A 13,372-nucleotide genomic window follows, 5' to 3' on the forward strand; every position below is an offset into this window, starting at 1 on the left:
TAGTCCCACACAATTTTTTGGGCTCAATACAGGGGTAACTGGGTGAAATGTAATGGCCTGTGTTATACAGGAGGTCAGACTGGATGATCTTATGGTCCCTTCTGACCTTAAACCCTATAAATCTATCAATAAAGAAAGGAGATCAGGTATTTATATTTACTCTTTCAAAACACATGAACAAGGAAACAGTCAGTTGCACTAAAAGACTGAACATATAAAATTGATAAAATAAATCTGTTTACATAATCCATATTTGGCCCGTGGAACTCCTTGTCTGTGATATTATCGGAGCGAATCGCTCAGCTGAATGGGATTCACAAATGGACGGGCCCCTTAGGTGGTGCTGGTGGCACCACCGTTAGTTAAGTCTGCCTGACACCTTCCATTAGGTGACTTCATTTTCAGTGGCTTATAAGTTTGCCGATCTTTAACCATTTGAACAGATATTTTTCATGCTGAACATTTTTTAAAAAAGTTCGATGCATACCAGTTCAGCTGGCTTCTAGAATGAAACTAGGAGAGGATGTCTTGACCATGTTGAATTTTTTTTAGAATTATTCCAGGGAGGCGCCCCAGTACCTCCAAGCTCTCCGGCAGATAAAAAGTCAGGGAACATCCTCTTCCCCACGGAATAGCCAGAGCACTGAGATGCAAGAGGAGGAGGTGACAGTCTCTGTGCATTAACTCACAGCTGGCTCCTGTGTTCTTTACTCAGTTCTTACTCCAAGGGGAGTTTTGTTTGAGTGGGGCCTGAACAAGCTATGGGCCATGGCCTCAGAATTTGAACTTAATTTGTCCATCTACTAACACCTACCATTCTGAAGGATCAACTGGGCCACTGAAATGCAGCTGCCTTGGGTCTGGAGGCCATCAGCTGGGAGGTGGGGGCATAGCAAAGAGGGACATTTTGGTCCATGATATTGGAGAAAACTCATTCCCTGTGAAAAGTGCCCTAGGATGTTTAATGACTGTGCAGAGCAGAAAGGACCCCAACCTATTCTGTATCCCATCAAACCACATTGCACTGGGTTTGTTCAGCAGGTGAGCTCCTCAGCGAGGGATGGGTACCTGTGAATCCTGAGATGGAGGTGTCTTCTGGAATTCCCACTCAGGTAGGCAGGTCTCACACCTCTCTCACCAGAGCATCTGCAGCAACAACCCACACGGACACCATTCACAATAAAGCTTTGTGCAATCCCAGAGGGGTTCGCCCAGCGTCTAGCAGAGAAGTGGCATCTTAACATAAACAGGCTGGAGAAAGACCTGTACATGCTCATGTGTTCTTTATCCAGCTTGAGGAGTAAACAGTAATTATCAGACCTTCCCAAAGGGAGATGAGAACTCTTGGGCTCTGGGCTGAGTCAGAGAGGAATTGGCTGCTCTGTGCATTTGTGTATATTTTAAAATTATAGTTGTTTACGAAGAAGACTAGGGATAATGGATGGGTCGAGCAGGAGATTGCACACATTCCATTCTCCAGTCACACACTGGAGTTCAGCTCAAAGTCAGTGCACCTGGAATTATAGATACAAAGCACCAGGCACACAACGGTTTGGTTCATGCACTGAAGGACGCTGGGAGTGTTATATAGAGAGAAGTAGGGGTGCACACAGAATCACAGGGAGTCTGGTTCATTTGCAACCAGCCACATTGAGTAGCAAGCATCATTGAGCTTTGAATATCCTATCAATCCTTAAAGTGTTAACTTGGGATTCTTAAGTAATCAATATAATTAATACACAATCTAAGATCGGGCAACAGCATCCAGCATTTGACAAGGATCCAGACTGAGGCTCACACAAATATAATCCTTGTAGGGGACTCTAGATAGATTTGTAGATTATATGGTTATGAGGGACCGACTCTGACCTCCTGCATCGCACCGGCCTAAACAGAGTGAATTACCTTGGACACCAGGTGGGTCAAGGAACTATCAACCCCCTACAGGCCAAGGTGGATGCTATCCAAAAGTGGCCTGTCCCAAAGTCAAAGAAACAGGTCCTCTTCTTCTTAGGCTTGGCCGGATATTATAGGCGATTTGTACCGCACTACAGCCAAATCGCCACCCCACTGACAGACCTAACCAAAAAGAAACAGCCAAATGACAGGTTTCAGAGTAGCAGCCGTGTTAGTCTGTATTCGCAAAAAGAAAAGGAGTACTTGTGGCACTTTAGAGACTAACCAATTTATTTGAGCGTAAGCTTTCATGAGCTACAGCTCACTTCATCGGATGCATACTGTCAAATGCATACAGCCAAATGCCGTTCTGTGGAACGAAGAGTGTCAGAAGGCCTTTAACCAGCTTAAAGCAATACTCATTTCTGAGCTAAGCTAAGGGCCCCCGAATTTGAGAAAATATTCCTATTAACCACTGATGTGTCCGAGCGTGGTGTGGGAGCAGTCTTAATGCAGGAAGGACTGAATCAAGAGTTCCATCCTGTCTTGTTTCTTAGCAAGAAGCTGTCTGAGAGGGAAAGCCACTGGTCAATCAGTGAAAAGAAATGTTATGCCATTCTCTACATTCTCGAAAAACTATGCCCATACGTTTGGGGACGGCGTTTCCACCTGCAAACTGAACATGCCGTGCTACAGTGGCTTCATACCGCCAAGGGAAATAACAAAAAAAATCTTTGGTGGAGTTTAGCTCTCCAAGATTTTGATTTTGACATCCAACACATCTCAGGAGCTTCTAACAAAGTGGCTGATGCACTCTCCCGTGAAAGTTTCCTAGAATCAACTGGTTAAAATCGTCCTTGAGATGTGGAAAATAGTATTAGTCTTTATACAGTTAGTAGTATATCTAGAGATGCATGTGTCTTATTCATTTTGTTTTCTCTCAGAGCTCCAGGAAGAAATCACAGCCAGTGTTTCACACTATCTGTAGTCTGGGGGGCGTATCATAAATATAAAAGGAAGGCGTTAAGAAGCTCTGACACACCACTATAAAATCCTCTGACCTGTAAAGGGTTAAGAAGCTTAAGTAACCTGGCTCGCACCTGACCCAAATGACCAATCAGGGGAAAAGATACTTGTGAATTTGGTTTGGAGGGTGGAGGGCTTTGTCTGTCTGTGTGGTGCTTCTGCCAGGAACAGATCAAGAACGCAAGCCACCCAACTTCTGCAGCGTTAGTAAGTAACCTAGCTAGAAAATGCGTTCAATTTTCTTTAGTTTGGCTTGTGAAATTCACTGTGCTGGAGGGAATGTGTATTCCTCTTTTTGTGTCTTTTTCTTACTTAAGGTTTTGCCGAGAGGGATTCTCTATGTTTTAAATCTGACTGCCTGTGAGATTATCTTCCATTCTGATCTTACAGAGTTGTTCTTTTATCTTTTCTTTGTGCTTCTAATAAAGTTCTGTTTTTGAAGAATCTGACTGGGGTTTTTAGTGTCCCTAAAAACCCAAGCTTGGTCTGTGCTCATCTTGTTTATTTTCAAGCCACCCCAGGAAAGGGGGTGTAGGGCTTGGGGGGATATTAGCGGGGAGATAGGGTTCCAAGTGGCCCTCCCAAAATGTTTGTTTGAATCGCTTGGTGGTGGCAGTGTTTACCTAATCCAAAGTACAAGGGGAAATTTGTGCCTTGGGGAGTTTTTAACTTAAGCTGGTAAAAATAAGCTTTCATTTGGGTCCCCACATCTGTACCCTATAGTTCAGAGTGGGGAGTAAAACCTGATATGTGCTGACATAGCACTGGGGAGATAAGGCAGAAGCAGGAAGTATTTCTTTGTTTGATAGATAAGTTGCCATATTTTCCCCTCCCTGTTGCTTGTAAGAATTGATAAGCACTGCAGTTGCATGAGAAATGTAGTCATCTAATGAATACCCTTTGTGTAAAAGAAGTCTTCTCTCCCCCCTTCCTTTCCCAGCTCCACAAGTGAACCCTGGATCATGGCCCCTTCCTCCCTCCCCTGACAACCACCGATTAGGGAAATCTGGAGCAACAGATTGTTGCAAAGAAATGTATTTTCAAGGTAAAAATGCCTGTGTAACATACATGCATGGGCTTGTGACCAGCTCATGTGACACTGGACTCCATCTTGTGCCTGGACTTTCCCACTATCTATGCTGGTATCTCTGGTTTCCCTCCACATGGAAGAAGCTATTGTACAATTATTGTCCCAAATTACGAATCCTAAGGGGGGTGCTGGTATGAGTATTGTGGGATATGTGAATAAAATGAAGGATTTGATGGGGAAGTGGGCAAGGGGTAAAGGCATTACAAGTTTTGAAGGAATGGTTGATGTTTCTGCTCAGGAACATTTCTTAAGTGAATGTTAAGATGATGTAAAACAGTGTCCGTGGGACAAAAGGGTGAAAACTGAGGATGTGATGGCTGTTAGGGGGCTTATTCTTTCACCCAGTTACTTTAATTCAATGTTTGTTGGGGTGAACTTCCAGCAAGCATGATTCCAGTTTCCTTCCTTAGTGTCCCCCTTCCCAGCTCTGACACCACAAAGCCTTACACCTGTGTCCCTGTTCCCATTCCTGCCCTTAGCCAAACATGATTCCAATCTCCCCACCCCCATTCCCTGTTCCCATTTCCCCCCGACACCCACCCACACTTCCTGATGGACTGCAGACAATATAATAAAACTTGAGTTCTGCTTAGCTATACCTTAGCCAATCATTTTACTGAAATTTAACTAACCAATCCTAACATATTGTAACATGATTATGTAACCAGTTATATTCCACCACCTTAATTAGTATACACCCAGCAAAATTAATTATACAGCAGCCAGAAACAATCACAGAACCAGACAGAGATTATAAAGACGGCTGTTACTCTGAAATAGGGAAATGGGGACTACAGTGATAGAACAACACAGAAATGAGGATTTCACATCCCAGCTATTGATAAGTGAGTTCTTACCAGGCAGGATGCTATCAAACTAAGTTTCCTTTGACATTTTCTAGGCACTTCCCTTTCTCTGGAGGTGATAGGCGTTATCAGGACAGGATTGTATCCTAACAGCCCAATCGCACCTTATTTCCATGTGACTAGGTTGGAATGTGAGGAGGTGACCGGTCGCTTCCCAGCTTATGGCTGCCTCTGCTGCTGAGCCAAAGGCCTGAGCCTTAGAACAGGGCCTCAGACGGTCACAGTGAGAGAAGACCCTTACACCAGCAGACAGTGATTTTGATTCTTTCTTTTATACCTCTATCACTAACCAAGTGATAAGAATACACCTAAATCCTTTGAGTACAGGCCTTTACAGACAGGCCTGCATATCTATTGTTATTGTTATCACGCATCCAGTTACTGATGGAGAGACTGCTGTTATGGCAGGAAAGTCAGGACTCTTGTGTCCTGTCCAGTGATGAGCTGCCAAAATCTTAACAACTGGATCCCTCCTCACCCCACGAGGGGGTCGTGGCCCGCCCCTCCCCCTGGGACTCCTGCTCTGCACCCTGAGACCCCTGCCCCACCCACCCCCCTCCCTTCTCCCCTGATTACCACCAGAACCGGGCAGGTGGGTCTCGTGGGCCACCGTAGTGGGTGCCCACCCCACCCCACCTCTAAGAGCCAGAAGGACCTGCCGGGGGGCAAGGTGGGGAGTCCTGGCGGTGCTTACATGGGGCAGCTCCCAGGAAGCATCCGGCAGGTCCTGCTGGCTCCTAGGGGCGGTGGAGCGGCCGCTGCCGCCACCGATCACATCAAAAGTGGTGCCTTAGGCATCAACTCTGTGGGTGCTCCGGGGCTGGAGCCCCGACAGGGAAAATTTGGCGGGTGCAGAGCCCCAACTGGCAGCTCCCTGCCCCGTGCCCAGCCCCAGCTCCCCTCCACTCCAACTCATCCCCTGAACACGCCGCCCCACTATGCTTCTCCGCCCCCCCCCACCAGCTTCCCGCAAATCAGCTGTTCGCGCGGGAAGCCGGGGAGGGCTGAGAAGCAGGCGGTGGCTTCGCTCTCAGGCCCAGGGACATGGAGGTGAGCTGGGGTGGGGAGCGGTTCCCCTGTGTGCCCCCCGGGTTACCTGTTGTGGCATGGGCAGCCCTCCTTATATTCCCTGGCCCCAGCTCACCTCCACTTCCCTGGGCCTGAGCGGGAAGCTGCCGCCTGCTTCTCAGCCCCCCCCTGCCCCATTCCCATGCGAACAGCTGATTCGCTGGAAGCCGAGGTGCGGGGAGGAGGAAGCAGAGCGGGGTGGCGCATTCAGGGGAGGACGCGGAGGGGAGCTGGAGCCAGGCAGCGAGCTGCCGTTGGGTGCTCTGCACGCACCAAATTTTCCCCGTGGGGGCTCCGGAGCTGGAGCCCCCACGGAGTTGGCGCCACTTTTGGCTGGCTGTTAAATTTAGAAACCCTTTTAGAACCCAAAGGGACAACCCCCGTGAGGGACAACTCGTTCTAAAAGGGCTTCTAAATTTAACAGCCGGTTCCAGCAAACCGGTGCAAACTGGCTCCAGCTCACCACTGGTTCTGTCTGTCATTCTCTGTTTGACTTTGACCAAGTCATGTCTCCCTCTATATCAGTTTATCTATGGATATAATGGGGATATGTTCATAGTGAGTTCCCTTTGCTACGTCTTTGAAGATCCTTCAATGAAAGGTTCTATGTGGTATGATAATAGTTACTGATGAGAATTACTGATCTCTGATCCCGTAGTGAAAATACCTTGTGCCTCCAGAAAGTGTTTGTGTCTCCCCTCAGTCATCTTTCTCCAGATCTGTCTGTCTATTATCTACCCATCCATCCTGGGCACTTAGCATCAGACCCTAAGAGACCTAGGCACTATCCCTAGCTTTCTTAGTAATCAACTATAATTTTTAAATATACACAAATACACAGAGCAGCCAATTCCCCTCAGACTTAGCACAGAGCTCAAGATTTCCCATCTCCCTTTGGGAAGATCCCTTAATTGCTGTTTACTGTTAAAGCTGGATAACAAACACAAAGTGCAGCCCTGGAAAGAGGGAGACTGGCTAGAGGGTGTCTGGTCTCCAGCCTGTTTGCATCCAGACACCGCTTCTCCCCGAGGCGCTGAGCGAACTCCACTGGGATTGAACAGAGCTGTATTATAAACACTGCACATCCCCGTGTCAGCTCTCAGCGTGGGATGCTGCTCCAGATATTGGGGTGAGAGAAGTGTGGGACACGGCTAACATAAGGGGATTCCCGGCGAAGAAGCTTTCATCTCAGAAATCACAGGTACCCATCTCTTTCGGTTCGACAAACCAAGTGCAACGTACTCATGAGGGGACAGAGAGTAGGTCTGAATCTATTTCTGCTCCACACAGCCAGTAAAGATCCCAGGGCCCTTGCCACAGGTGCTGAATTTGCTCTAGTATCATGAGCCAAAATGCCCCTCTTTGCTGTGACCCTCGGTGATGGCTCCAGCCCTAAGGTGGCTTCATTTCCATCACACAGTGGATCCTTCAGGACGAAAGTTGTTAGTCGAGGTCCAGTACAAGGCCAGAATCAGAGGCCGTGGGCCGTAGTTTGCTCAGGTCCCAGTGAAGCGCTGTGGCATCCCCGCTGTTGTGTTTTAAGTGTAGATGAGCCCTCAAGCAGATCTTCCAAAAAACATCCAGTCTGGAGTAAGAACTGAGTAAAACCTCAGGAGCCAGCTGTGTGTTAATGCACAGAGACCGCCACCTCCTCCCCTTGCAATTCAGGGCTTTGGCTGTTAACGGAGCAGGGAAGGGGATGGGGCTCTTACGAGAATTTATCTGCTGAAAAGCATGGAGGTGCCAGGGCTCCTCATGCGCTTAAATATGACCATTTTTCAACATGGGCAAGACACCTTCTCCCCTAGCTTCATTCGCAAAGTTGTCTGAACTGTTATGCCATGAAACTTTCAAAATGCAATTCAGCTGGAAGTAGACACCCAACATGGGAAATTTCAGGTTAACGGTTGGCAAACTTATACACAACTGAAAATGAAGTCTTGTAATTGAAGGTGTCAGACAGACTTAACTCTGGGTGATGCCACCAGCACCACCAACTATGGCCAATCCATTTGTGAATCCCATTCAGCTAAACTCTTTGCTCCAATAATGTCTGTGGCAAGGAGTTCCACAGGCCAAATATGGATTATGTAAACAGCTTTCTTTGATCAGTTTTATATGTTTAAAGTTTCAATATAATTGAATTGAAGGGTCCCTTGTTCCTGTGTTATGAGACAGAATAAATATAAATGCCTGAACTACTTTCTGTATTGAGAGATTCATAGGGTTTAAAGTCAGAAGGGACCATTAGATCATCCAGCCTGACCTCCTGTGTAACACAGGCCATTCCATTTCTCTCCGTTACCCCAGCGTTGAGCTCCATAACTTGTGATTGAGTAAGACCTGGTCGACACCAGGGTTAGAAGGAGCTGCAAGGATCAGCTAGTCTAACCTCTACTGAGATGCAGGATTTGTTGTGTCTAAACCACCCCAGACAGATGACTATCCAAACTCCTGTTGAGAACCTCCAGTGAAGGACTTTCCACAACCTGCCTGGGCATCTGTTCCACTGTCCTGCTGTTCCTACAGTTGGGAAGTTTATCAGAGATTAAATCTAAATCTGCTAAACTGTAGTTTGTACCCATTGCCTCTTCCCTGCCCCATGTGGCAACAGAGAACAACTTTCCTCCATCTTCTTTATGGCAGCCTTTCAAGTATCTCAAGACCGCTCTCATATCCCCCCAAAATCCTCCCTTTTCCAAACTTATCATACCCAGTTTCTTCAGCCTTTGCTCGTATGGCTTCCATTCCACCCTGTGGCTCATCTTTGTCACTTGCCTCTGGATCCTTTCCAGTTGCTCTACATCCCTCCTATATTTTGGAGACCCAAACTGGGCACAATACTCCAGCTGAGGCCTCACCATGACCAAGAAAAGGGCTACTCTCCCCTCCCAGGACTGGCAAGCTATGCCTCTGCTACTGCAAATAAAAATTGCATTTGTTCTGTTTTGCAATCGAAAAAAAAAAACAATCTCACCCCTGAGAGATGTAGCTAGAGCAACCTAACCCTGGTACATACAGCAAGAAGTCTACTGAAGAATTCTTCATCGAACGAGCTACTACCTCTCAGAGAGCTGGATTACCTTCGCTGACATGAGTACCCCCGCCGAAGTACCCACAGGGCTCTTGGTGGTGGAAATGGGTCACTGTTGAGGATAGCATCCACCTTCCTAGAAAAACAGCAGGTCTGTGGCACATCACCACAGATACTGTTTGCCTCCCTTGCCTTCTGGTACCCGTGCCTCAGGTCCTTCACCTTCGCTGTGCACTGCAGTGTGTCCTGATCACAGCTCTTTTCCCACAAGCTGCATGAAATCTTCCCGTAGGCATTGAGGTTCCTACGGCTGGAGCGCAGCTGGGACGGCACAGCCTCCTCTCCCCAAATACTGAGCAGATCCAGCAGATCCACAGTGTCCCAAGCTCTGAGCCACCATGGCCACCTGGGAAAGTGTGATGTGAGCACTCCACACCCAGCAAACAGGAAGGGGAATTTCAAATTTTCCGAGACTTTAAACGGGGACGGGCGGAAGCTGTTCACCTGGATGGAGGGGAGAGGAGTTGAAACTGTTCACCAGGGCACTCAGGATGGGCAATGTGGGATGCCTTCCAGAGCCTATTTCAGCTATAAAATCAACAACACTTTTCCGTAAAAAGCCTTAAACCTCTTGTCAGGGTGGTTAGATTCTGTCACCGAAACTGAGGAGTTCCGTCATTGAAAGTGGCTTTGCAGTGTGTACAAAGCCACTGTTTCTTTGTCAAAAGCTGCTTTTTTGCAAAAAAACTTGACATTGTAGCCAAGGCCTAAGGAACAATGATGGATAACCAGTATCCATACTTATGTTTCCTGCTGGTGCCCAGTAAGGTTTCCCACACCATAATGTGTGGGAATTATTGAGACAGGGAGCATAAAATATGGAATTGAGATTAGTAAGGTCATTTGTTCATAGTTCATTTCTCTGAATTATGAAAATGTCATTTTTCAGTGTGTGAAGAGTGACCAATCTGCTTCACCCATGAGAACAGCCCCCAGTAGTGCCTGCATTGTATCATATTAACATTGTATCTCCATCCAGGTAGGTTTACTGTGACCATCACTCTGGGCATATACAGGACGTCACGGAAACACGTGGTACAAGCAGGAGACACCTTCTCTCCTACTCCATGTCAGATTCCAACACAACTGAATTCACCAACCCCTCCACCTTCATCCTGCTGGGCATTCCTGGCCTGGAGGCAGTCCACGTCTGGATCTCCATCCCCTTCTGCACCATGTACGTCATAGCCATCTTGGGGAACTTCACTGTCCTGTGCATCGTGAAGAGGGAGCCGAGCCTCCATGCACCCATGTACTATTTCCTCTGCATGCTGGCCGTCACCGACCTGGTCCTGTCCACCTCCATCCTTCCCAAAATGCTGAGCATCTTCTGGTTCAATTCCAGGGAGATTGATTTCAGGGTCTGCCTCACCCAGATGTACTTCATTCACTGCTTCTCAGTGATGGTATCTGGGATCCTTGTGGCCATGGCTTTGGATCGCTACGTGGCCATCTGCCATCCCCTGCGACATTCCACCATCATGACAAACCCCCTGGTGGCCAAGATCGGCCTGGCCGTGGTTCTGCGCAGTGGCATGGTCATACTGCCCTATCCCATCCTAGCGAGGCTGTGGCCATATTGCAGAACCAACGTCATCCCCCAGCCCTACTGCGCCCACATAGCCGTGGTGAACCTGGCTTGCGCCGACACCCGTGTTAGTAGTTACTACGGCCTCTTTGTGTTATTCTTTGTGACGGGTCTGGATGGCATTTTTATTGCCGTATCCTATACCCAGATCCTCAGGACCATCTTCAGCCTCCCCACAAAAGATGCTCGGCTCAAGACTTTGGGGACCTGTGGCTCCCACATTTTTGTCATTTTAGCCTTTTACATCCCAGGTCTCTTCATGTCCCTCATGCACAGATTTGCCCAAAATGTGCCCCTGCATTTCCACGTTCTCATTGGCAATGCATACCTCTTGATGCCCCCCATGTTAAACCCCATCATCTACGGGGTGAAGACCAAAGAGATCCGGGTAAGGCTGCTCCGGCTCTTTACTCATACAGGGGCCTAAAGTTTTCTCCTGGTGCTCTGGCTCTGAGACCGAGATCTGGACAGAGCTGGCTGATGACATGGTTCTGGGGCCCCTTCCCTGAATCACATACTGGACAGTCAAAGTGACATTAAATCCTTTCCTGACCTTACTGTGCTGTGTCAGCATGACAAACTGAGTAATCTTTTTGTGTACAACTCATTCTCCCATAGGATCGCCACCTTTCTAATTGCTTTTAACTGGACCTCTGAGGCCCCACACCCAGCCCTGCTTATTCCCCAAGGCCCTGCTCCCTGCCCCAACTTGTTCCACAAGGCCCCTTCCCCTCTCCCACCTATTCCCCAAGGCCCCGCTCCGTTCTCAACATCTTCTCCCAGAGCCCCACTCCTGTTACTCACTCCCCTCCTCTCCAAACCCCGTCCACTTGCTGGATCATCTGCATCTTCCTCCTCCCCAGCCTGGGCTCCCTCTGCCCCGGGGCTGGGACGGGACCTGCTGCAGGCTGTCAAGGACCCTGCAGGGAGGATGCAGCAGGCCGGCCAGTCCGGAGCAGAGAGGGAAGCCAGGAAACCGTATAAAATCGCTGTGGATTGGGAGCAGGGCTGAGAGGGAGGCAGCTGAGATTGTGCATCATTCAGTATGTGGGCCCAAAAGCTCAGCTGCAAAGTCCTGAGGACAGAGACCACTGTGTGATTCATTTCCTCAGCTTTCAGCGATAGTCTCAAGTTGCAGTGGGGGAGATCTAGGTCGGATACTCGGAAACACTATTTCACTAGGAGGGTGGTGAAACACTGGAATGGGTTCCCTAGGCAGATCGTGGAATCTCCATCTTCAGAAGTATTTAAGGCCTGGCTTGACAAAGCCCTGACTGGGATGATTTAGCTGGGGTTAGGTCCTGCTTTAAGCAGGGGGTTTTACTAGGTGACCTCCTGAGGTCTCTTTCAACCCTAATCCTGTATGATTCTATGATTTGTTCCTTCTGGCGGGGGGCCTGCGGCTGGCAGGGTCCCAGCAATAGGGATGGGCTGGGAGCCCTTTGCCCTTAGCCAGGCCTTGGGGGCGGGGAAGGGATCAGCTTTGAAGCTCGGAGGACAACAGCTGAGAGAGGTGGAGGGATCAGCCCCTGCATTAGCTGGGAAGGTGGGATGCTGGGCAGAGGCCGGGGTGGCTGCGGGAGCTCACACAGAGGGAGATGAATGGCACAGCTACCATTAGCTGGCAATTTAAACGGCACCTTATCTTGAACGACAGAGCACCCACTGCGCAGGGGCTGAAGCTGAACGGTGAAGCTGAGTCTAACATACATGTCTGAGTCTGCATGACGCCTTTGATCACTGCATCTAGAAGTTCTTTAGCTCAGCTGCTTGGCAGCGTTCTTCCCGTGTCATGGATGGGCCGAACCACACAGAGGTCAAGTGATTTACTCAAGGCCACACAGTGAATCGGTGGCAGAGCTGAGAATAAAAATCAGGAGTCCTGACTCCCGCCACACCCAGCACCACACAGATCAGGGTTCTGCCTTGTTTTGCGCATTTACCAGGGACCAGACGCTGCTGGAACTCTACAGAGCGCATACAGGCCAACGACGTGCTGAAAGGAGCCACATCAGGGCAGTGTGTGACTCTGCAGCCCTGAGTAGGGCCTTTCATTAGCAGCACACTAGACATAACAAATGATCATCTCCATTCAATGCAGAGAGAATGTGCCCAAGGTCACCAGCGCATCTGGGGAAGAGCTGGGACGCTTCACTCCCAGCTCCCTGGTCTCTGCAGATGCTTTATCTCTAGTTAAACGTCTTGGGCCAAATCCTCAGCTGGTGTCAGTGGGAGCAGCCCCACTGAAATCAGGGGAGGTCCCCGCACTAGAGAACCCAATGGAGGGACAGCACCATGAATCTGTGCTGATGCATGGACCACACGAGCCAGGTCTGAAATGCTAAAAAAGGGATTGGCAGCTGGGGACTCTGGGCTCGTTTCCTGGCTCCAGACATTTTCCTTCCTGCTGCCTCAGTTTCCCCATCTGAGCAACACTGTGTGTAGAACCCATCAACAATAAATTCTGTCCATGTGTGACCGTGCTTCAGTGGAACATGGCTGAGAATGCCAAACTCAGGACAAACTGCTGAGAAAGAGGCTGGTGGTTATTCTATGATTACATTAAATCAAGATAGTAAGAGACATAAACTTCTGTCTCACTGCACCGGTTAACTACACACATCCCAGCCCTTGGCTCACCACCCGGACACTGGACTCCATGAGGAGCAGTCAGTGAAAACCAATTTCCACCACATAGCGAGTCCTTCTCATCCAAAGAGACCAGCCACTTTTGCAGGTTAATC

At 48.7% G+C, this 13,372-nt stretch overlaps 1 protein-coding gene across 1 annotated transcript; it reads left to right on the plus strand.

Moving 5' to 3' along the window:
* The first annotated feature begins 10,107 nt into the window (after nt 1–10,107).
* LOC144930780 (olfactory receptor 52K2-like) lies at nt 10,108–11,055 on the plus strand. The gene has a single exon (XM_078853992.1). The coding sequence runs from the start codon at nt 10,108–10,110 to the stop codon at nt 11,053–11,055; it is 948 nt and encodes a 315-aa protein (XP_078710118.1).
* The last annotated feature ends 2,317 nt before the right edge of the window (nt 11,056–13,372 follow it).

The sequence above is a fragment of the Lepidochelys kempii genome, chromosome 1 (genome assembly GCF_965140285.1).
Source record: "Lepidochelys kempii isolate rLepKem1 chromosome 1, rLepKem1.hap1, whole genome shotgun sequence".
NCBI classification, from domain to species: domain Eukaryota; kingdom Metazoa; phylum Chordata; order Testudines; family Cheloniidae; genus Lepidochelys; species Lepidochelys kempii.